This window comes from Schistocerca cancellata, chromosome 6 (assembly GCF_023864275.1).
Source record: "Schistocerca cancellata isolate TAMUIC-IGC-003103 chromosome 6, iqSchCanc2.1, whole genome shotgun sequence".
Classification (NCBI taxonomy): Eukaryota; Metazoa; Arthropoda; class Insecta; order Orthoptera; family Acrididae; genus Schistocerca; species Schistocerca cancellata.
In genome coordinates this window covers 397,007,923-397,033,352 of record NC_064631.1, presented here as the reverse complement: position 1 = coordinate 397,033,352, position 25,430 = coordinate 397,007,923, and the positions used below count along the sequence as shown (strand labels likewise).

Genomic DNA, 25,430 nt, shown 5'->3' with positions numbered 1-25,430 from the left:
TTGCTGCTCGTGTTTCCTAGTTTAATAAGTCGAGAACTGTGTTGCATCGGCTTCAGCGATGACTTTTTCCAACATCTTCAGTGATGAAACTTCCTGGCAGATTAAAACATCTTCAGTGATGCTCATTAACGAAGATCAGTTGCGCACCAGTCTTACTATGTATTGGTATGAGGCATTCTTCAATGTTAAAATATGGTGAAGCGTAAACATTTTGCAGTATTCCTTCTGAAAATGTCCAAACGACCCAAATTCCAATAGCGGACGTTATGAAGAAATAGTGTTACGATCATAGTGTTTTTCAAAAAATCAGCCACGAAAAATTGTTGGTGGTTTGAAATATGGCTTTTTTAAGTAAGACGCCGAAGTCGCATTCAGAATGACCCTGGTCCAAATCCCTACCCGAACCTTCAGAATCACATTTTTTGTAGATTTCGTAAATCTGTTATGGCGAATGACGACATTCTTGCTTTGGAAAAGACGTAGATGTTTTAGTTCCCTATTTCCCCGTTGTTGTATTATTGGAGCTCGTGCTGCGTCTCTAATGCTAAGACAGACCACCCTCAAAAATATCCAGAAAGAGTAAATACACTGGGGGCTTGGTCTGTTTCACTGACGGTTCGAAAACATACTAAGGCGTTGGGGCCGGGGTATATGGAGTGCAGCCAAGGCTGGAGAGTGCAGTCTCTCTAGGAGAGATGGCTACTGTGTTTCATGCAGAAATATCTGCTATCAGGGTGTGTATGGAGGAGAATTTGCGGAGGTGCTACAGAGGTCGTAGCATTTTAATTTATTCAGACAGACAAGCAGCCCTGAAAGCACTGGCAGCCTCTGCAACAAGATCAAAGATCGTGGCAGAATGTCACAAAGTCCTGGTGGAGCTAGGGAAAAGTAATAGGGTAAACCTGTTGTAGGTCCCTGGTCACTCATGGATTAGTGGTAATGAGCAAGCCGGTAGGTTGGCCAGGATGGCGGCGGTGACACCATTTACTGGACCGGAATCTATCCTGACAATCACCAAGGCGATGATCAAAATAAAACTACGAGACTGGACAAGGAGACAGTGTATTGGGCTAAGGTCCAAAAACGACGCCATGTTCTAAGAGAAGTTTCTCAATCCTAGGCTTTAACAGGAGAGAAATGGGCTCATGGTTAGACTATTGACAGGCCATGGGAATTTCAAAAAACACCTACATACATTGGGGATAATAGAAGAAGACTCCAAATATAGGATGTGTGGTGTGGGCGAGGAAACTGCATCACATTTCATCTTCGACACAGAATATTCGGATCAACCAGACCTGAAGAAATTGTGTCTAGGAAAGCACTGGTAAAGGATCTCCTTGCACTGTTCAGCGTCATTGGTTGGCCTTGCTAGAGACTCAGGGAACGATACCGCACAATAAACCCTGTTTCGGTGCGGGCAGCAGCGGGCTTGACCAACGTTGCTTTTGCTTCCCTGATAAAATCAAATCAAAAAATCAAATCAAATACACTATATGATCAAAAGTAGCCGTCATCTATCGGTGAACATTAATAGGGGGTCAATCCACTATTCGCCTTTACGACGGCTCGAACTATGCTGGGGATACCTTCAGTGAGGTGTCTGATTGTCTGTGGAGGAACGGCAACTACTTCTTACTCGACAGCCGAAACCAGTGAACATCTACATCTGCATGTACATGGGTACTCCGCAAATCACATATAAGTGCCTGGCACAGGGCTCATAGGACCATCTTCACAATAATTCTCTATTATTCCAATCTCGTAGAGTGCGCGGAAAAAACGAAGATCTATATATTTCCACGCGAGCTCTGATTTCCCTCATTTTATTATGATGCTCGTTTCTCCCTTTGTAGGTCGGCGTCAACAAAATATTTTCGCTTTCGGAGGAGAAAAATTGAGATTGAAATTTCGTGAGAAGATTCTACAGTAACGAAAAACGCCTTTGTGATAATGATGTCCACTCCAAATCTTGCATCATTTCGGTGACCCTCTGTCCCCTGTTTTGTAATAATACAAAACGCGCTCTCCTTCTTTGAACTTTCTCGATGTACTCCGTCAATCCTGTCTGGTAAGGATCCCACACTGTACAGCAGTATTCTAAAAGAGGATGGACAAGAGTAGTGTAGGCAGTCTCTTTAGTAGATCTGTTACATTTTCTAAGTGTCCTACCAATAAAACGTAGTCTTTGGTCAGCCTTCTCCGCAACATTTTCTATGTATTCCTTCCAATTGAAGTTGTTCGTAACTGTAATCCTAGGTATTTAGTTGAATTTATGGCCTTTAGATTTGACTGATTTATCGTGTAACCGAAGTTTAACAGATTCCTTTTAGCACTCATGGGGCTGACCTCACACTTATCGTTATTTAGGTCAATTGCCAATTTTTCAACCATACAGATATCTTTTCTAAATCGTTTAGCAATTTGGTTTGATCTTCTGATGAGTTTACTAGACGATAAACGACAGCATCATCTGCAAACAACCTAAGACGGCTGCTCAATTTGCTTCCTAAATCGTTTATATAGATCAGGAACAACAAAGGGCCTGTAACACAACCTTGGCGAACGTCAGAGATCACATCTGTTTTACTCGATAGCTTTCCGTCAATTACTACAAACTGTGACCTCTCTCACAGGAAATCACGAATCTTGTCACATAACTGAGACCATATTCCATAAGCAAGCAATTTCACTACAAGCCGCTTGTGTGGTACAGTGTCAAAAGCCTCCTGGAAATCTAGAAACATGGAATCAATTTGAAATCCCTTGTCAGTAGCGCTGAAAACTTCATGTGAGTAAAGAGCTAGTTGTGTTGACTGTGTGTCAATAGACCGTTCTCTTCGAGGTAATTCATAATGTTCAAACACATTTTATATTCCAAAATGCTGCTGTATATCGACGTTAACGATATGGGCCTGTAATTTAATGGATTACTCCTACTACCTTCCTTGAATATTGGTGTGATCTGTGCAACTTTCCAGTCTTTGGGTACTGATCTTTCGTCGAGCGAACGGTTGTATATGATTGTTAAGTATGGAGCTATTGTATCAGCATACTCTTAAAGGAACCTAGCTGGTATACAGTCTCGACCGGAAAACTTGCTTTTGTTAAGTGATTTAAGTTGCTTTACTACTCAGAGGATATCTACTTCTACGTTATTCATGTTGGCAGCTGTTCTTGATTCGAATTCTGCAATATTTACTTCGTCTTCTTTGGTGAAGGCATTTCGGTATGCTGTGTTTAGTAACTCTGCTTTGGCAGCACTGTCTTCGATAATATCTCCATTGCTATTGCGGAGAGAAGGCATTGATTGTTTCTTGCCGCTAATACTTCGCATGCGACCAGAATCTGTTTGGATTTTCTGCCAGGTTTCGAGACAAAGTTTCGTCATGGAAACTATTACAAACGTCTCGCATTGAAGTCCGCGCTAAATTTCGAGCTTCTGTAAAAGATCTCCAATCTTGGAGATTTAGCGTCCGTTCGAATTTGTCATATTTTTTTCGTTGCTTCTGCAGAAATGTTCTGAACCGTTTTGTGACAGTGATATGGGATGCTGAGATCTGGAGTGAAGTTCCATAAGTGTTTAACTGAGCTCGTATCGGGACTCTGGGCAGGCCAGTCCGTTTCAGGAATGTTATTGTTCACAAACCATTGCCCTACAGATGCTTCTTTGTGACAGACAGCATGGTCGTGCTGGTGTAGTCATCGTCTCTGAACTGTTCCTCTGCTGCACGCTGTACACGAAGCTGTAAAATGTTTCTCTTTAAGCACAATAAGGGATCTCACCCTAAACACGGAAAACACCTTCAAACTGTAACAGAACCTCCTCCGTACTTCACTGTTAGCACTATACATGACGACAGGTAACGTGCTCCAGGCAGTCACGATGCTCGGACCCTTACATCGGATTGCCACAGCGCTCGAGTGTAACGTGATTCACCACTCCAAATCACTCACTTCCAGTCATCCACTGACCAATGACGTCGCTCTTTACACCAACTCCACCGTCGCTCAGCATTCCCTACAGAAATGTGTGTGTGGCTTATGAAGAACTGCCTGACTATACTGCTCCATTCTTGTAATTCCCTACGCACAGTGATTGTGTTAGCTGGACTGGTGGTGGCGCTTTGGAACTCACGAGTGATTCTTTCCGCTGCCTTCATGTGATTTTCTACAACCACCCTACGCAATGCTCGACGGTCCGTGTTGGTCAGTGCAAGAGGTCTGCTTGTTATTTGTTTATCTGTGGCTGTTTCTTTGCGTTTCCACTTCACAATCACATCCCCAGCAGTCGACATGAGCCACTTTAGAAGGATTGAAATGCTTCTCATGGATCTGGCGTCCAGTGACTATTCCACGTTCGAAGTCACTAAGCTCTCCTGACTGCTGTTATTGCTTCTCTACTGACAACGCACGACACCCCCGCCTCCTATTATACTGACAGGTCATCCTCTAGTGACATCTAGTGTTGAGTTCCGCATCACACAAGAAAGTCCGGGTACTTTAGATCAAACAATGTATATTAATGGGAAGGTTTCGCTAAGTTATTGTGAACAACAACCCGCGTGGTCTTAGGCGTCTTGTCACGATACGCGCTTCTCCCCCTCCCTGTCGGAGGTTCGTGTCCTCCCTCGGTCATGGGTGTGTGTGTCGTCCTAAGCGTAAGTTAGTTTAAGTTAGATTAAATAGTGTGTAAGCTTAGGGACCGATGACCTTAGCAGTTTGGTCCCATAAGACGTTACATCAAATTTCCAATTTTCCGAATTTTACGAGGTTCGAAACTAACTTTTAACGTATTCAGGGTGATTTTTTCCACTGTGTATAAATTCTAGGGATTGATCGTTGAGAGGGTACGGCACAAAAAAGGTCTAATGAACTTATGTCCTGAAATGCATGGTTTCCATGCTAAGGACCATTTATCCAATCCACATTGTTACAGAGAATTCGTTCTAATGCGCGCTGTACCATGCAACCATGTGCTGAAAATGGTTTTCATGTGCCTCAACGCAGGGTAATAACAATTGTCATGGAGAATGTTCCGGACGGTCGTCTGCTTACTCTGTACTGGCGGACCAACTGCCTAGTACTGATACGGCGATCGCCTTCCTCACTGTTAATCACATTTTCCTAGAAGTCTGGTGTCCGAATATTTCGGGTTCATCCTCCATGATTTCCTACTTCCTGAAACGACCCTGTCTCAGACAAACGGCGATACTATGTTGCAAACATTGAGTGCTGTGGTTGTTGTCTGTGGGGATAGGTCTCCTGAAACAATCTTGCTGTCCACCACCCATTGACATTTGCCTTTCCGTAAGTAAACCCCATGTCGGCAAGCTCTCGAATCGGATACGGAACTATTGTGTAAACGCTGTATCTCATCCCTACAAGATGAGTCAGCAAGAGAAGTGAAAAAAAAAAAAATGGTTCAAATGGCTCTGAGCACTATGGGACTTAACATCTGAGGTCCTAAGTCTGCTAGAACTTAGAACTACTTAAACCTAACTAACCTAAGGACATCACACACATCCATGCGCGAGGCAGGATCCGAACCTGCGACCGTAGCGGTCATGCGGTTCCAGACTGAATCGGACACAATATCATCAATTACTATGGCAGGAGAGGGCGCTAGGTCATGACGTAGGAGGAACAGTACAACCTTCTAGGAGGAACCCATGCATACTGTAACTGTGGCCGCATGGTACAGCGTTTATTAGACTGCAGTCTCTGTAACAAAGTATGGTTGGATAAATGGTCTCTAGCAAGGAAACTATCCGTTCCCACACATAAGTTCATTAGACCTTTTTTCTCTCATCTTGTCTCATCGGTGGAAAAAAATCATCCTGTATAAGTGCTAAATTGTATTTTTTTTAAAGGACTGCAGCATTGGAAAGAGCCCTCGAAGAAGTCTTCAGAGTCATAAATTGTGTTTTAGTTGATGAAAAGTGATAAGGTAAAACACCTGCAATCCATTGTCCCGCAATCAGTAGTAGAGGTGCCAAAAACTTCTGCCACGCTGCACCATTTCGCACTGATAATTACAGTCCTTCTCACCAGAACATTTGGAGAACCTTGGATCAGTCGTTTCGGAAACACAAAGAGGTCTGTACATTCACTGGACTTAACACCTTGGACTTTTATCTGCAGAAAAAACAAAACAAGAGGCCTACAATGAAACACCAATGACTCCCTGAAGACATGTAATGGCTTATAAAACGGGCCTCATGTGCAGTAACTAATGATGGAATTCAGCTTGTAGTATTGTCTGTTGGCAATCGGATTATAGCAAGTATCAATGGTCAAGGCAAATATTTTGACGACTTGTAATAATAAAGACAGGACTCGTACCTGACATTTGGTATAGCACAGCAGACGTTTGTGAGACATTTTCTCTTGGCGGTGCGATTGTGGTTTGTGTATTAATTTTAGATCAGTTCGATGCATGTAGTAGAAGTCCTCATCGAATGTCGCTTCCATTTGTTACTGAAAAAATATATCTCAAAATAAAAAACACATCGGTTTCATGAATGAAATTTTCACTCTGCAGAGGAGTGTGCGCTGATATGAAACTTCCTGGCAGATTAAAACTGTGTGCCGGACCGAGACTCGAACCCGGGATCTTTGTCTTTCGCGGGGAAGTCCTCTTCCAACTTTTTAAAAAAATCTCATTTTGTTCGTTATTATGCGTTCTAGTTGTTCGGGAGGACGTCCCATGACGCTTGTTCAAGTGCATCGTTGATCAATTAACTCAGTTTTTTTTATTACAGAGGGCAGCTAACCCTCTGACCTGACACGTTGAGCTGCAGTGCCGGCAACCAACTGAGCTACCCAAGCACGACTCATGACCTGTTCTCACAGCTTCAATTCTGCCCAGTACCTCGTGTCCTACCTTCTAAACTTCACAGAAGCTCTTCTGCGAAACTTGCAGAACTAGCACACCTGGAAGAAAGGATATTACGGAGACATGGCTTTGCCACAGCCTGGGGGATGTTTCCAAAATGAAATTTTCACTCTGCGTCGGATTCATAACTTGGCACCTCTTTCGTACCACAGAAAATTACTGTTGTTGTTCTTTGTATCTTGGCGGAACTATGCCTCTATATACACTGCCTAACAAAAAAAAGCAGAACAACCAGAAGACATGGTCGGATGTCAATGTAACTTCGTACACGTATACAACAATGGCGAGTATGTGAATGTTTCCAGAATGAGATTTTCACTCAGCAGCGGAGAGTGCGCTGATATGAAACTTCCTGGTAGAACAGCCACCAGAGTGCAGTAGTGCTGTTCGAGTTTAGTGTTGTTACCAGGCCTGGTAGGATATATAGAGTCACATCTTGAGTGATCACTGTGAAAAATACGGAGCTGCCGCGTACTCCTGTGAGACAGCGCTATCAACAACTAATGAAGTTTCAAAGTGGCGTCGATGTGGGTTTCCATTTGGAAGCTGGTCATATAGTGCAGTACCCACATTTAAGGGGCACTCGGATGTTACAATCGCGCGATGTTGGACTTCATGGGAATGTGAGGGCAGGCATTTTTGTTGTCAAGGTCCTGGTCGACCATGTGTGATCACCCCAAGGGAGGATCGTCGTATTGTGCTGCAGGCACATCTTAATCCCTCCACAACAGCGCCTGTCATCCGAGGCCACGAAATGGACTCCTTGTAGCAATCTGCGACATCCAGCGCCATTGTTCGACACTAGTAGCAGCCAGTCCCGTGCGTACTGTGCCGTCAACACCGAAATACGAACAGCTGCATTTGGAGTGGTGCCTTCACCAGGAAGCATGAACTGTTGATGAATGATGTCGCATTGTATTAAGCGATGAGTCGCGGTTGTGAATACAATGGATGACCACCATCGGTGTATATGGTGGCAACCTGGGAAGAGGTCCCATTCTTCCAACGTTTTGGCGAGGCACAGCGCTGTTATTCCTGGTGCTAGGGTACGGAGAGCCATCGGCTGTGACTTTAGGTCAAGGCTGGTAGAGAGTGAGAGAATTCTTATGGCACATCGATACGGACGGAGATCCTATGTCGTCATGTGTCACTTCTCGCGCAGCCGTATCGTAGTGTCGTTTTTCAGCAGGATAACGCTCGACCGCATATGTCACGTGTCTCTGTCAACTGTCCGCGTGATGTTGAGTTACTCCCGTGACCAGTGAGATTCCCAGGTCTGTTCCCGACAAAACATGTGTGGGATCAGCTGGAACATCAACACTGTGCCACTGTCAATATCCAGGATATTAACGACCAGTTGCGACATTTGTGAGCAGCTTGCCTCAGCGACGTTACAACGGCCTTATGACATGCTTCCCAATCTGGATAAATCCAGAGCACAGGGGATGCAATGTCATACTGATAAGTGCGCTTATTCTGTAAAGTTGTTTGCAAATTAGACTCGATCTTATAAACACTGAAATAACATCACATATTCTCTCAAAACCATAGAGTTTCATTTCGTTTGCTCCTACCGTTCTGTGTTCTTCACTTTTTTTGTCAGTCAGTGTATTTTACTCATTCTGGATGTATGTGTTGCCTATCTTAGCTCAGCCTGTATAACAGAAGCGTCTCCAAGCAAACGGTACTACAAGTAACTTGAAATGTAGCAGAAGAGAAGGTATCTGGAATATTCCATTGTGCAGTGCAGGGAGGAGGTACATAGATGGGTAAACTATTAGTTGAAAATCTGCATCTGCGTCCTTCCTCTGCAACCCACCATACAGTGCGTGGCTAAGGGTACCTTGAGTTACTACTAATCATTCCCTTTGCTGTACCACTCGAACAGGAAGCGGGGAAAAAACGGAAGCCTATAAGCTTCGTATGTGACCCTATTTCTCTTATATTCCCGATAAAATAAACTACTTCCGAACAGGCCATGAAGGTCCAACGGTACTGACCCGCCGCCGTGTCATCCTCAGTCCATGGACGTCACTGGATGCGTATATGTAGGGGCATGTGGTCAACAGACCGCTCTCCTGGCAGTATGTCATTCTCCGGGACCGGAGCCGCTACTTCTCAACCAAGTAGCTCCTCTGAAACTTCCTGGCAGATTAGAACTGTGTGCCGGACCGGGACTCGAACTCGGGACCTTTGCCTTTCGGGGGAAGTCTTCGTCCCCTACCTTCCAAACTTCACAGAAGCTCTCCTGCGAACCTTGCAGAACTAGTACTCCTGGAAGAAAGGATATTGCCGAGACATGGCTTAGCCACAGGCTGGGCGATGTTTCCAGAACGGAAATTCACTCATTCTGGAAACATCCCCCAGGTTTTGACTAAGCAATATCTCCGTAATATCCTTCCTTCCAGGAGTGCTAGTTGTGCAAGGTTCGCAGGAGAGCTTCTGTGAAGTTTGGAAAGTAGGAGACGAGATACTGGAGGAAGTAAAGCTGGACGCACGGGGCGTGAGTCGTGCTTGGGTAGCTCAGATGGTAGAGCACTTGCCCGCGAAATGCAAAGGTCCCGAGTTCGAGTCTCGGTCCGGCACACAGTTTTAATCTGCCAGGAAGTTTCATATCAGCGCACACTACGCTGCAGAGTGAAAATCTCATTCAAGTAGCTCCTCTGTTTGCCTCACAACGGCTGAGCGCACCCCACTTGCCAACAGCGCTCGGCAGACAAGATGGTCACCCATTCAAATGCTAGCTCATCCCGACAGCGCTTAACTTCGGTGATCTGACGGAAACCGGCGTTACCACTGCGACTAGGCCGTTGCCTATCCTCCCAATCCTTGTGATAAATGTTTTTGTGGTGACAGTAGGATCGTTCTAAATTCTGTCGCAAATGCCAGTTCCCTAAACCTCCCCAACAGTGAGTTGTGAAAAGAATACTCCCTTCCCTCCAGCTATTTCAAAAAATGGTTGACATGGCTCTGAGCACTATGGGACTTAACTTCTGAGGTCATCAGTCCCCTAGAACTTAGAACTACTTAAGCCTAACTAACCTAAGGACGTCACACACATCCATGCCCGATTCGAACCTGCGACCGTAGCGGTTGCGCGGTTCCAGACTGTAGCGCCTAGAACCGCTCGGCCACCCCGGCCGGCTCCAGCTATTTTCACTTGAGTTCACGGAGCATTTCATTAATATCGCGTGTTAATTGAACCTACTGGTAACCAATGCCTCTGAATTGCTTCGATGTCTCAAGTAGTCCGACTTGGTGTGGGTCCCAAACTCTATAGCAGTACTCAAAAGTCGGCCACACCAGTGTTCTACGCGGTGTTTCCTTTAAAGATGAGAAACACTTTTCTAGAATTCTCGCAATAAATCTAAGTCAACCATTCGTCTTCCCTAAAACGGACCTTAAATGCTCATTGCATTTCCTGCTTGTCTGTAACTTTGTGCCTTTGCGACTGTGACAAGCAGAACCCCCCTACATTGTTTGCGAACATTGCATCATAGTTTTTCCTACATATCAGCTTTAACTAGCATTGTTATTCTTTTAGAGCAATCTGCCATTGACCATATCATACAGAAATTCCGTCCAAGTCATCCTGTAGCCCCTCTAGAGTCACGCACAGGCGACACTTTCCCGTGCACCATTGTGTCATCGGTATAAACAGTCGCCTATCCGTCAGATCATCTTCTGCGCTGTAAAGATACACTAATTTTCTCTTCCGCCTCAAGACCTTCGCAGTCACTAGCTCACAAGGCGAACAGTGTAGTCTTAAGACTAACACCGTTTGAAAAATAGAGATTGGTCGTAGCTTACATGTTTTCTTTGGAAAACTATAACTGCAGGAGCAAATCACTCACCTAGTTGACTTGCAAATGAAGCTGGTACGTCCAAATGTTCTCCTACTGCACTTTAAATAAACGAAATACAGCGAAGCATCTTAACGGTGTAAAATGGTGCTGACGTCAATAAACATTTTCTTCAAATGTCACATGCTTTAAAATGAAAAGTGTGTGTGAAGCTCTGTGTAATGCAGTCAGCATCACAACTGTCATATTCCGCTCGATCAGAATTAAAACTCCGTCGGTAGGTCATTTTTGATATGACTCAGCTAAATTAATACCTGCAAGAAGTATCTAATTCTCATGTTTCCATTAACTATGCAGCCATAAAATTTCTTCAAAAGGGAGGATGCACACTTATGTAATCATAGTTCAGCGTAGGAGAAGGATCCCATTCTCCACGTTCTTGACTTACTAATTAAGGTTTCTTCCAATGGTAACGTTCGATTTACAGCGAGCAAGAAGTAGCTCCGCCATAACATTCACCAGCAACATTTAGTGATGGGCACAGTAGGTGTCATTATGACTTGATCTGAAACTGTATTAGAGTGTAAAGCAAACAAAAATAATTAATAAAGATATTTTTTATGGTACTGTACTTACGAGCATAAGACGAACTAGGCTCCAAGGCGTCTGAACAGTAAAAAATATCTTAAAGTTGTTACGTGTACGTTAAAAGAAAGTACAGAGCTTCAGCATTTAGTCAGTAACAGATTTTCTACGGACAAAAACACTTTACAGTTCTATGAGGTTTTAGGCTTGTTATGAGTCTAAATACTTCTACAAAATGGAATAGCAAATGAAGATAAGTATTACTAGTTATAGCTCTAAAATTAACAACATTTGTTGAGAGCAAGTGGTCTACCTCGGACAGAGTTACAGAAGAAGAGGTGCGAATGGCGGGTTTTACCAGGGAGAGGGCGAGCTCGGCTGCTGTGGCGACGCTGGCTACGGTAGGCGACAGACCTGCTGCCCGGTGCGGGGGTTAGGCGCGAAGAAGGGCGCCGGGCTGGATCCGAGCGCCAGCAGGGAGACGAGCAGCAGGGAGCGCGGCCGCATGCGGCGCTGGGGGGCGCATCGCCAGCACTGTGCCAGCCCGTGTCTGACGCCGGACGCCGGCCGGCCGCGGCCAGCTGAGCGACGGGGTGGCGAGCGAGCGGCCCGCGCTCTGGCGGCGTCCGCGGAAACTGCTTGCGAGACTGCGGCGCGTGCTACGAGGGTACTCTAACGGCTAGGCGTTTCGCGTCACCTATACTTCGTTCATCATAACAATCAACCACAGGTATAGTTACGCTCTTAGAAGTAGGTCCTATTTACGTATTAGATATCGTGTTACTCGTAAATGAAACTTTAAGGTATTCTAAAGTAATAACAGCCATCAACGTTTCTCTCAACCATACTTTTTATCTATGTAGTTTTTATTTGAACAATCGTGTGGAGTCGCAGTCTCTGTGCTGTTGTACTCTGATTGTCGTCCTGTTGATACGTAGTTTGAAAATGGCTGACGCTGTTTCCTGCTTCGTAGTGAAACACAAGCGCGCAACACAGTTAAAAAGTGGCGAGAAACAGACTGTTCTTGAAGTTTTTCACAAGTTGACAGGGGGACAAAAGGCTTTGAAGTTTTCCGAGGGCTTCATCTACTAAACTGAAGACGGTTTCGTAATCTGGCTGTGAGGCTAAATCGTTAACATTGGAGAATTGCAAGCTGGGATAGTCCATAGATCGCCAGTTCAACTCTCGTTGTGGTCTTTTTTTCGTTCAGTTTAGAATATCTACTCCTTTGGAGTATAAAAATCAACAAATATATGCTACTTACAACGATAAGTCCCCATCCCTCCCCTTCAGATTTTGAGGTAAAATGGCCCAGTGGATAGCCCATTAAAAAACTGAATACAGATCAAGCATGAAAACAGGAAGAAATAGTACTAAACTGTGTAGAAAGAAGGGAAATAGAAACAAAGAACGGTCCAAGTTCAAGATGGGAAACAACGAGCAACCACGAAGTCGTGGTTCTGTGGTCAAGGTGTTGGACGGCAATTTGGTAGATTCGTGTTCAAATCTCTCTCGTGCCCCATTTTTTCGCAAATTTATGAACTGTCCATCCAGTCATAGACGTTTCTGTTCTCCTTCAATGGTCTTGGCAATTGTCGTATACATTGATTATAGAATATGAGTCACGTGGTGAGAATTTATTACCGTCGCAAGTAGATGTGATGAATAGTGCGAGATGCCTCTTAGACCTCTTGCTGAAATGAAAGCAACAAATAATCGGGTGAGAACTACGTTACGACGAAGGAAATGAAGAGTCAAAACTTTCAAAACGGAACGCAAGAGGCATAACATGTTGAACCTGTGGAGAACAAATAGCAGGTACGTACCACTGGACGTACCTTGTTACATGTTGCAAACGGACGTTTGAATATAGCGAACAGACACATCAATGACCGGACGGACAGTTCACAATTTTGTGAAAAAAGAAATGGGGCATAAGGGAGTTTTCAACCAGGATATGGCCCGTCGCCTTCAAACACCGCGACCAAATGACCAAGACTCCACCATGATTGAAAGTCGCTCGATGTTGCACATGTTGATCTTGGACCTTTGATTATTTCTATTTTACTTCTTTTTCCCACAGTTCAGTACACGTTCTTCTTGTTTTCATGTTTGATCTGTGTTCAGGTTTTGGTAAGCTATCAAATGGGTCATCTTACCACTAAATCTGAGGGGGGTGCGATACGGAGTTTCCCTTTTTAACATTTGTCTCATGATCATACTTTATGAAAAATGCATTTATTCTTGTTCTTAATTATACACTGCACGCAAATCTCCAGTTTCCATTGTAAGTATAAATTATTGATTATCCAAAATTGTTTAAATCAAGACAACGTAACAAATTAAATTTTTAGGACAAAATCGAAAAATCAGATACTCCTTATTTGGACTCTACCTATTTTTTATACCATAGATGAGAATCATAAGCGTCGTAGAAACATGGGAACCAATAATTTTCACGTCATCGAGCACACCATACAAATGATGCACTTTTGCATTTGGCACCATATCACTGCAACACGAACCCCCCAGAACTGATATGGAGACAAGTTAAGGGATTTGTCGCGATAAATAACAAGACACTTAAGATGCCAGACAAACTGAAACTAATGCACGGAGCTTTGTTTCACGTCTCTGCCGTACGCTGGGGCTATATAGAACGGCACGTCGTAAAAGGGGAATATGTGGCGCCTGGATTGATTCGTGGATTCTATTGTTCGGTGACTCTTTATAAATGTAGCGGATGACAGTCCAGTAGCTCCGTGAAAAGTAATTCTCGGATTCGGATAAGGAAGGAGTTCAGAATTACCAGACGGCTGACTGTGGCTCGATATTTAATGAAATCCCTGCAATACGCTTTTGAGTCAAACGTAGCTCACATAGAAAATTACGCTTTGTTTCATTTACAAATTCGCATTATTGTTGTTTTTAATTACAATACCATGTTGGCTAAGAAAGAGAGCATCTTATGCTTTCAGTCTGGTCCTCTAAGAAGCGTGCGATACTGCTAAAATTTTTCTGAATATTATCTCATTCTGTACAGAAATTAATGACGTTCGAAGCTAGCCCGCATCTCGTGGTCGTGCTGTAGCGTTCTCGCTTCCCACGCCCGGGTTCCCGGGTTCGATTCCTGGCGGGGTCAGGGATTTTATCTGCCTCGTGATGGCTGGGTGTTGTGTGCTGTCCTTAGGTTAGTTAGGTTTAAGTAGTTCTAAGTTCTAGGGGACTGATGACCATAGATGTTAAGTCCCATAGCGCTCAGAGCCATTTGAACCATTTTTTTTTCGAAGCTATATTTTTCTCTGCTCGTCTCTTTTTATATTTTAATTGCAGCTACTCACATCACTGCAGGTTAGTTGGACCAGCTGGTTGACCTGTGCTGTCCATGTTAAATGGGCCAGTAAAGCTGTTGTCCCATATCATCGCTCAGTCGATGTGCGCCTAAAGCACAGCATTAAACGTATTGACTGTACTCGAGACCGCTTGGCTTCAGCTACACGTGAAACGAAAGCCAGTGAGATTCCAGCAAATTTGAAAGAATTCATGATGTAATGTTTACGTCAGGTTTATTCTTACGATGCACACAGTATAGTGAGGAACTTTTTGTGCTGGTTGTAAGTACTTTGCAGCGAGCTACTCATGCAGATCTAGTGTGGGTTGCAATCGTTGTATGCCAGCGAAACGTTTTAGTATGCTAATGCATTACTGCGGAACCAATTCACGCTGAAAAAAAATTAGTTCCAGTTTTGGTCTCCGGGTGCAAATCTGGTGCCGTACACTGTCTGTATAACAGTGTGACACCCACGCCGTAATTTGACAAGCCATAACGTGAGTAAACAGTGGCTATCAAGGAGAGAGACCATGCGCTGTTAGTGAAACAGTTTTGTGTGAACGGCAGCAAAATGGTTCAAATGGCTCTGAGCACTATGGGACTCAACATCTTAGGTCATAAGTCCCCTAGAACTTAGAACTACTTAAACCTAACTAACCTAAGGACATCACACACACCCATGCCCGAGGCAGGATTCGAACCTGCGACCGTAGCAGTCCCGCGGTTCCGGACTGCAGCGCCAGAACCGCACGGCTACCGCGGCCGGCTTGGATATCTTCGAACGATTCAAGGCATAGAGCGCAATGATGTTTCTATAATGCGTTTAAGGGGATATTTACTATCTTTTGGTTCAAAAAATCGATTTTTTTGTTAAATTGCATTTTTGGATCCACAAAAGAGTTTAGAATCCAACCCTGAAACGGTTTTTCCGAATATGGAACGGAAATGTTTGTTATTTGCGCTTGAACAAAAAATGCACCTGTCTGAAATCGGCCTTTCTCACGCACCAGTTTTTTTTCTTTCGGAGGAAATGTTATTGTACCGCTGCTTGGAAGGAAACACACAAATTCAAAAGAAAGTTTGAACGCGTGTTTTTGGAAGTTAGCCCCCAAGCATTCTAACCTGCGACCGTAGCAGTCCCGCGGTGAACGGCAGCAATTGCAATGCTCCATTGAGTGAGTATCGCAGACTGAAAGGTCTGAGGTGTGGCCTGATGTCATTAAATACTGTAGTTTAAAGTACATGGTTATGAAATTCGGAAACATAGGTGAGCTTGGTGTGGCACTTGGAAGAGGAAGTCTTCCTATCTCAGTGGAACTTATTGACGAAGTTGCTGTTGCTGTAACTGGCCATACAGCATGTGCCTCGGCTAGTGTTAGTGTTTGTGCAGTGTTATAGAGATTTTTCCATCCCATGGTCAACAATACAGAAGGTTTTGCAGTCTGTTTTACACAGGTACCTGTACACAAACCAGATAGTGCAGGACGTGAAATCCCTTGATCTTCAGCAACGTTCTGAATTTGCTCTTCAGTTTCTGGCACAGATCAAAGTAGATGACAGTAGTGGGACAAGGGGGACGCCACCCCACATTCATTGTTTCCAGATGTATCCAAGATGGCGGCGATGACGTCATCCAAGATGGCGTGTGTAGGCTTGGCAACAGTGCATGACATCATCCAAGATAGCGGCCATGACGTCATTCAAGATGGTGTATTTTGGTGGGAAGTTTGAATTTTGGCAGGAAGATAGGTACATTGGGTTACCTCCATTAACTTAACCCCCCTCCCCTCCCCCAGAAAAATGTTGGGAAGTTCAAATTCCAACAGAAGGAATCAGCCGAAACATAATGTAGAGTTATCAGCTATTCCATCAGTGTGAGAGACGAATCTAAATGTAGAGATCGTGAATGACCTTCAGACTGTAGTTTGGGGACTCTGCAGAAAGTGAGAAAACTCTTACGGTTTCCTTATGTTGGAAGTGTCCTGTATTTAAAATCAGCCAGTGTGTGGCATGTTATGGTATCCGCTGTAAGAGCATGATTTAGACTGTGCAAAGTCTAGTTTTCTGTGAAAGGCCATGGATCATAACTTCTTAATGTCAGTTTAGAACCTGGCACAGGACTCGAGGACATGGCAGAAAAACGATATCTTTGGTATTGTACGAAGTGTGTTAGAAACCAGTGTTTCAAACAACTAAACAGAACCAGAGGGAGCATCTGTTGCGACTTAGTATAGTCTGTGGGATAGGATCATTCGCCTAAAGTATAGGTGATCAAAATTTAAAGTGGCCTCTGCAGTGCCTGTATATTTAATATGATTGTGCCACACTGGCAGCAGTAACAGTGGCAGTTTGATGTGTAAATTCGGTGAGGGACGAGGTATACCGTTAGGAATGCTTGAAGGGCTGCATGCTAGGCTATTCTGGGGAAGCATTGCAAAATCTCTTTCTCTGCACTGGAGCTGCACCGCAGCTTTGCGTCATTGCGCCAGCATTGGTGCCTAGGTGAGTTCTGTTTTGGATGAAGTTAGCGGAACTCCTATAGTTCTTAATTTTTCTCTGTTTGGGTGTAGAGAATAACGATGGTAGCATGTTGGGGCGATAGATTTGAATGGACACTTTTCTGTAGTATCTGTATCTAGTTTGGATACGTACCACATTGCACGCATTTCCGCCGAATGGTCAAAACACGGTCCTGTTACACTATCTCAGGTCGCTCTGTTACTACATGGGTTGCAGAAGGTTGTGGATATGTCTTTCTCCGACTTCTGCTCAGTTCCGACTTTAGTTGGAACGATCACATGCGGAAAGCTGTAGAAATGGGACCAGTTGCAAGATGCATAGGGAATGACTAAAACCACATTGGAATTTTACTGTAGCAGCTAGGATCGGGAAAGGTGGCTCGTTTCGAGATATGGGAGTGCCAGAAATATGATTGAGTAGTGGTTGTAATCATTAAAGGAATTGCTAGTAGGATCCAATGCAGATATGTGCTTGAATGGAAAGACCTGTTTCCAAATCCCAGACATCATTTCTAGTGGATGGCGTTGTTAACACTAGAGATCTGAGAAGCTAGTGTACATTTTCTGACGACCTCAATCGGTTCATAATCTACTACTATTGTTTGTGTTTTTTTTCAATCAGTCATCGCCTATAACTCAGTGGGTATATCACAGAACCTCTGATATGGTATCGAGACAGAATGCGCGACAAATACTATAGAATTATCTAGCTGAGGCAGTGTGACGGAGTCGGAAATACCGCTTACATACCACGTTCCTTACCCAAATCACTTTCAAAATACGATAATTTTGTCACGAAGTTGCATTGCGGGCTACGTATTGGTCTGATAATACACATTCCTATGAACCGTCATGGTATTTGTCTGAAGAAAGAAAAACAGCTTGTTCAGAGGTAATGTCGTACCTCGATTTGTAAAGCGGGTGTAGCTTTCAACATGGATACTTGTGTGCACCTGTAGAACGAAGATCGCTTGTGACAGTAACATGCAGTAGTTGTTGCGATTGGGTTTTTTAACAGTTACTCAGTGGTTTACAGCACATTGCACTTCGCTTAAGTTTGGGCAATGTTGAGGAATAATTTCCTGTCTATATCTTCGGAATTATGTTGAGCGAGCGATCAGTAGACTACTGCTGCATGCTTGATATCTAGAAGAACAGCGAAAATGGTATAATATTATGGCGAACGATGCGGAAATACTTGTGTTCGTGTAATCCCAGAGACTGGAGATGGGTGTAGAAACTCAAGCAAGCAGGCAGGTCTAGACCAGAAACAGTAGCGCATTTCTACTGAGGGGGAAACGAGCCTATTTTTGCACATCAGTTCTGAGAGTGACTTCGATTCACTAAGGGATTTCTGATGTAAAAGGGGTGATTTTGTACGGTATAGGATACGAATGGTATGTTTACTACATCAACACAGTACACGTTGATATATTGCTGAGTCAGAGATCAGTTTCACGCACTAACATTCGAGCTCCTGGTCCCATTGGGAAGACAGTGTAATTGAGTAGGTGTCTTTCCATATTTGACGATATATATGGCACTTTGCAAGGTTTAGTTGTCTGTGCAATATGGCGATCAGTGTAAAATAGTTTATTGCTGCTGAATGTGATGTCTGTAGAAAGAAAGAAAAGGCAGATGGTGCTTCCCGAGGACTGAGGAGCATTGTGACATATAGTCAGTGTGATTGCAGGCAAACGATAACTTTTTTGGGTGCTGTAGAGATATAAACGATAACTGCACTGTTTGTGTTAAACTGTGTATATATTGCATTGTAAAGTTACTGTGGCTTATGTTGTGTAAAATGTGTATATACTGTGGTTTATGTTGTGGCATGACAAGAGAGGATGACTGTGTGTGCTATCGTGAGGGATGTATAGATTCAGCACATTGATAACTGCGAGGGTATGAGAGAGATTTTTATGTGGAAAATTATGTGCGCTATAGATACTAAGATTCATTCGAGAAGCACAGCCGTCAAGAGGAGACATTACCTGTACATCGATTGGTGTCAGACTGTAGCAGCAGTCGTAATATTTAATTGTAGTTACACTGGTAAATATGCTCCTGGCTTCCAATATTCTTGTGAGTGTTGTATGTAATTGACCCCTAAAAAGGTCAGTCACAGAAGTTGGACAGAAAAACGTAGACACAAGAAAGTAAACTGCGAAAAAACCATGGATAAAAGAAGAGGCACTTACGGTGATCGACGAAAACAGGAAGTACAAAAATGATCTGTAAACAACTTTGTAGGTTTAACTGTCAATGCAATTTATCGATCTGTGAAAAAATAATTTTACCTCTGAAAGTCCTATCTGCAGAAAGAAAGAAGAGATGGATGGTGCTTCAATACCAATGGCATCAGTAATTCGGCGGGTAAATTCTATAAGAGCAAATCATAACGCTTGATTCATTCACATCCTTTGTACTGGGATACAGTAGCCTCTAAATAGCGGTGGGAACGTTTGTGTCTGTTGAAAGCAGGAAGGGTAACACGTGATGTACTGGGGTATCACGTTGGGACCGCTGGGAAGAGTGCATTCCATGTTATTCTGCGCTATTTTCGTATACAGGTTCCGTTAGGACAAGAATTTCCATGCATACAAGCTCAGACATCACGAAAACTCCTATTAAAGCGCACGTTAAGAATTTCTGGGACACTATTTACTTGGTTATTATTTTAGATAGCCATGTGACTTCAGTCTAACATTGAGAACGTTGCTAGATGCGCTTTTGATGGTAAGTAGCTTCACGCGGCGATGCATCAGCCACACGTCACACATGGTCCATTAGAATCGACAGGGAGGAAGCAGCTTCTGCTATTCTGGAATGGACTTCTGCAGCGTCTTTGCAGGACCTCAGTTAGAGGGAGGGTGGCGACCAACCCACTCATGCACATCCCAGCTTGGAGCGTCTGCACTCTGTAATAAGTCTTCACTCCTGTCCAACTGCGTCATCAACAGCGCCTAGGTGGTTACATATTCCGAGAGGAATTTCTCAGGTACCAAGTGTGAAAGGGATGTTGCCACCTCATGCATGCGGGCATCTGTGTGTGGTTTGACAGCTGACAGCGGCGTCACTTTGTGGGGCTGTCGGTATCCTCCTGTGCGGTCTAGTGGACAGGGGGCGGTGGGCGGTGTCTGCGTATGTTGTTTGTGTGTCTGTTGCATTATTTTGCGAGCAGGTCTGTAGGCTGCGCTATGCATTATTAGGGCAGTTTATGAGTTAATTTCATGTCTGCACATCTGTGTACTGCATTATTTAGGAAGAGTCTGCATGTCTGTACTGAAATTATTTCAGTAATTTAGGAGCTTTTTGCGTGTCTGCAGAGCATTATTTACGAGTAGTTTGCAGGTCTGTATGCTGTGTGGCATGTCATAGCACTTTTTTCTGTTTCATTGTGATAAATATACTCAATCCCTAAATAAATTGTTCCAAAATAAATAAAGTATACTCCTTCCTTACTCTCTCCAACAGCCCACTGCACACTGCAGGCTGAGTCCTTTTCTCACCAATCCCTAGGAAAAGGTGGCAGTCGGGTGAATTAGGTTAGTGGAGGTAGCCCAAGTGACCTCTCTTCTCGCGATTTTCTTAGTTGTGATGCATCGTCCTGTTGGAATTTGAACTTCCCACCATTTTTCTGGGGGATGGGAGGGGGGTTAGGTTATTGGAGCTAGCCCCATTGACCTATCTTCCCACCTTCCCCACTAAAAAGTACACCCTATCCAGCAGCCCAGTGCAGACGGAGTCCTTTTCTCACCAATCCCTAGGACTAGGTGGTGGTCGGGTGACTAAGGTTAGTGGAGGTAGCCCAAGTGACCTATCTTCCCACGATTTTCTTTGGTGTGATGCATTGTCCTGTTACAATTTGAACTTCCCGCCATTTTTCTAGTGGAGGGGAGGGGAAGGGGGTTAGGTTAGTGGAGGTAGCCCAATTGACCTTCTTCGTGCCAAAATTCAAACTTCCCGCCAAAATACGCCCTCTTGAATGATGTCATGGCCGCCATCTTGGATGAAGTCATGTGCTGTTGCTAAGTCTACACGCCACCATCTTGGATGACTTCATCGTCGCCATATTGGATACATCTGGCAATAATGGAATGTGGGGGTTGCGTCCCCCTTGTCCCACTACTGATGACATATGGCTGGTCAATATTGTAAGAAGTGACAAGGCACATTTTACAGTACAGGGTGCAGTAAATGCATAGAACTGGGGTACTATTAAACCGCGTGTTGTGCTCGAACAGCCATCGCACTCGCCACATGTGACTGTATAGAGTGGATTCACAAGCACCTTTGTCTTAGGTCTGTTCTTCTTTGAAGAGAATACACCCAGAGGGGCGACGTGACGTCTGCACTTTATCGAGACCTCCTTGTACAGTATGTGATTCATGCATAGGGAGAGCGCAACTGTGTGGAAACCACTGTTTTCATGCAACATGGAACAACACCTTATGCCACTCGCCCAGTGAAAGATCTGCTTAATGGAAACTTTCACAAACGTCTTATCTTCAGAAGTTTTCCAGTTGCATTGCCTGCAAGATCACCTGATCTGAATACAAGTGAGTTTTGGCTCTGAGAATATCAAAAAGAACGCTTTTACCAGAACACATGCAGTCTCTACCTGAACTGAAGGACACTACACAGGAACACGTTGTTCCGATTCCACTGGAACTGCTGCCAGGAACTATCGATTACGTCGTTTTACGGATGCGGCATCGTTTCGACGCCTCCGGTGCTCATACTGGGCAAATTGTATAAGTAGCTGTTAGTAATAAAATCAATATTACGTCTTTTTCAGCTCTTTGACCTATTCTGACCACGTCCTGTTAATCCATTACATATGTAAACATTTCTTTCTTGCGTTCACAGCGCCAGATTTCCACCTGGTGTGCAACACAGCGTGAATCGGTTCCACATTAACGCATTATAATATCTAACAAGTTTCGTTGCTATCGATAATTATAATTCACACTGGACCTCTGTGAATAGCAGCACTTTAATTATAACAATTTGGTACTTGCTCTACGAGTCTGAGCACACATTTTTGAAATTTTAATGTGGTGAGGAAGTATAAAATTTGAAATGCAAATGCTCAATGTATATATAGAAAGCGTTAGAGAAATGAAATGAACACAGGATAGGGATCTCTGGTCCGACGAATACAGGGTAATATCAACAGCAGCAGAAAATGGCATAATAGAAGTATGATTCGCTATGAATAGGAGAGTGGGGCTGAGAGTTGGAAATTAGGAACAGTTCAGTGATAGGATTGTTCTGATCGGAATCGACAGCAAACCAAGGCCAACAACAGTAGTTAAGTATACATGCCGACGCCACAAGCAGAATATGATGAAACAGAGAAAGTAAACGTGGATATACGATGGGTACTTCATTGCGTAAAAGAAGATGATAATCTAATAATCAGGGTTACTCGAACGCTGTAACAGGGGGAGGAACAGAAGACAGAGTTACGGGAGTAAGGGGTGATGGTAGTAATAGAGGGAGAGAGGAAAAAGACAGATTCCGTTGTACAGTGAACTTCATGGCTGTCTGCCTCAGCCTGTCGGTAGGCGAATGTTACAGCAGGTGTTAGTAAGTCATCTCACTTTCTCACCTGGGGCTCAAAGATTCGAAAACCCGATTCAGGTGCAGCACCAATTGAAGAGGTGTAAACAAATTCCCTGAGAATGCGCAATGGTTAACAGTTATTATAGCCCGTTCTCATCTAGTCGTGTGGAGTTTCATGTTAAAGATCGTGACTACTCACAACTGATAAAAGTTCTACACACATGGACCTTCTAGTAAGTCTATGGAATAATTATTGTACCTCAGAATCACATAATCAATGTCACTCAAAATAACACAATAGACTTTCAATCAATGATCAGTTGAAGCATGATGTCAGTTCAGTAAACGTAAGACTAAAAATCACAAATTCATAACTACTGTAACTGAAGAAACTTATATTACCCGCAAATAATTAAAGGTATTGCGCTTCTTGAGTCCTAATCTAACCTTAAGTATTTTCAGTCAATGCCAGTTCAGATTAATTTAATTAGTCTTGTCCTCACACTTTGATCTCTTCAGTACACAGTCCAACCAAGAACTGAATGTACAATAGTTTTGTTACTTTCTTCATTATAATCATGGAGGTAAAATGGGGGGAAACAGCGCTACAGACTTATTTTGTACCTTGTTTTAAAGCCATCGCCGCCATGTTTGATACCCCAGAACATTAGCAGATTGTTGCTTACATGGAGATTGTGTACGACTGGTTTTTGATCGGTATTTCTGTTGAGTGTTCGCGATAGTTGTTCTAAATAGTAAATATTACAGTGCTTGCGCTATTAACTTAGTGTCAGGAAGGCATTTTCAAACGGATTTCTGTTCTTAAGTGAATATCTGATCCAGTAATAGGAGGCATTTACCTTCTTAAATGAAACTTTCTTTTTGTTCATACATTGCAAATAACAGAAAAGAGAAATATGTAAAGTGAAAAGGACGCTTTCGTAATCCATTTAAATCGTCTTTTACTGCATTTGCGTCGATATCTGATGAAGCCAGAACTCCGAGAACAGTGCTTGCTTGCTTACTGGTACTGATTCGTATTCGCTGCATTTTCAGATTTCACTTCACATGCACAACATGTTTAATGTTCACATTCGGAAAAAAGCTTAACTACGTTTTCTTTGTTAGCTCATGAATGTGTGAAATGAGTAAAGAAGTAAGCAAGGCATGATATCATGACATTGTAATACGCACATCTTCTCATTTTCAAAACCTTACCTACGAAGTGACCAATAATAGGAAAAAACCATACATTCATTTTTGAAAGCATTTTCTAGTAATTTGCATTTCAATAAATGCCATCAGTTGGCAGTTTTTATGCTATTAATGATTATTTAAACTAATACCTCCTGTATTACTTAATGCAAAATACCCAGGTGTAAATATAGGATTGGTCTCAATAACCTAGAACCTGTAAAATGAATATTTTGTTTCAACAAGTATGTAACTAATTTTTTAGTACTGACAACCTAACCTCACTAACATATACATGTTCCTTAAAGAGATGGTTTAAATATATTTTAATAAATATTTAATTAATAGCATGTAGTTTCACATTGGTTTTCCCAGTAAATAATTTTATCTTTTTAACAGTAGCCTATTTGTTTCATTTACCGGAATGTTTCTTGGCAGGACCTCTCTGCATCAGTTTTTCAGGAACAGCCTGCTTTATTTTACTTTTGAATTTCATTTTCGGATTTTCAAAGTAGTTAAGCGTACACCAGGCTTTGTGATAAGCCATTAATGATGCTAGCTTGCCATGCAACTACCGTTTTTATTTATTCATTCATCCATCACACAGAAGATCAAACTTAGTACAATGTACTTGTCAGATACAGTTACGAACATAAGTGTGCATAATAAGAAATATTCTGTATATATGATGGGTACATGGCACTAATGATAAAGGTCCATCAAATTTCAAAGTTTAGTTCATAATGCCATCTTATAGAGGAAAGGAAGTACTATCATGTGGAAAGGTTTGTCCTTTGCAGTAACGACCAAGGTACTCCAAAATCTGTCTAAAGTTTTGATGCACTTAAGAAAAACGATCAAGGTCCACTCGGTGCCGAGGGAGAACGATGAAGATTCGTTCGCTATTTAGAGCTTTTTTCTTCTCCTTTTTATGTTTCATCTTACAATGCTGTAGCTTCATATTACTGGCTTTCCAACAACACTTTCCACTCATTCATACAATGTAAATGAAGCTCGAACTGTTAAACTGTTTGGTAATAAGGGAAAGATCGATATAAAATTGCGCCACATCGTGCACCCAAAGTAGGCTGGAAAAGATTCTTTCTCTGTAAGTTGAGCAGTGCTTCATAATATTTCAACCAATGAAGTATATTACTGCAGGCAGCTACCATTTTATTCGTCCAATATAAGTTCAGTTTCTTATGGGCAATATGTATTTTATGCACTTTACGAAACACTTCCCAGCAAAGGACCTGATGAAGTTTGTTAAACGGTGTGGTATTTCTGTTCAGAAATTTTACCTGACTGTGTGCGTGAACTCAGTGCATTCCATGGTTCCTGTTCTGGAGTGAATAAAAACACCTGAAGGTAACGTTTTGGGCAACTAAAATGACGCACGACGGCTTAATGGGAAATATCCTTCAACGGATCGACGAAGGAAGGAAGTACAAAGATGTTTAGGGAGAGACAGCAATACAGCAATATAAATCACGTAGGAATGAAATAAAACGGAAGTGAAATAGTTGTGG

The 25,430-nt window shown here is 43.0% G+C and overlaps 1 protein-coding gene across 2 annotated transcripts in view; it reads right to left on the bottom strand.

Annotated features, from left to right (window-relative positions):
- The window catches only part of LOC126190816 (adenylate kinase isoenzyme 1), a 137,972-nt gene extending 126,135 nt beyond the window's left edge, over window positions 1–11,837 (bottom strand). The window contains exon 1 of one of the 2 annotated variants that reach the window (XM_049931382.1): window positions 11,701–11,837. In XM_049931382.1, the coding sequence (XP_049787339.1) occupies window positions 11,701–11,793 (93 nt within the window). In that variant the 5' untranslated portion in view covers window positions 11,794–11,837. Of the gene's footprint in view, window positions 1–11,644 lie in introns of both variants that reach the window. The other variant, XM_049931383.1, reaches the window with a different exon arrangement.
- Window positions 11,838–25,430: the final 13,593 nt, after the last annotated feature.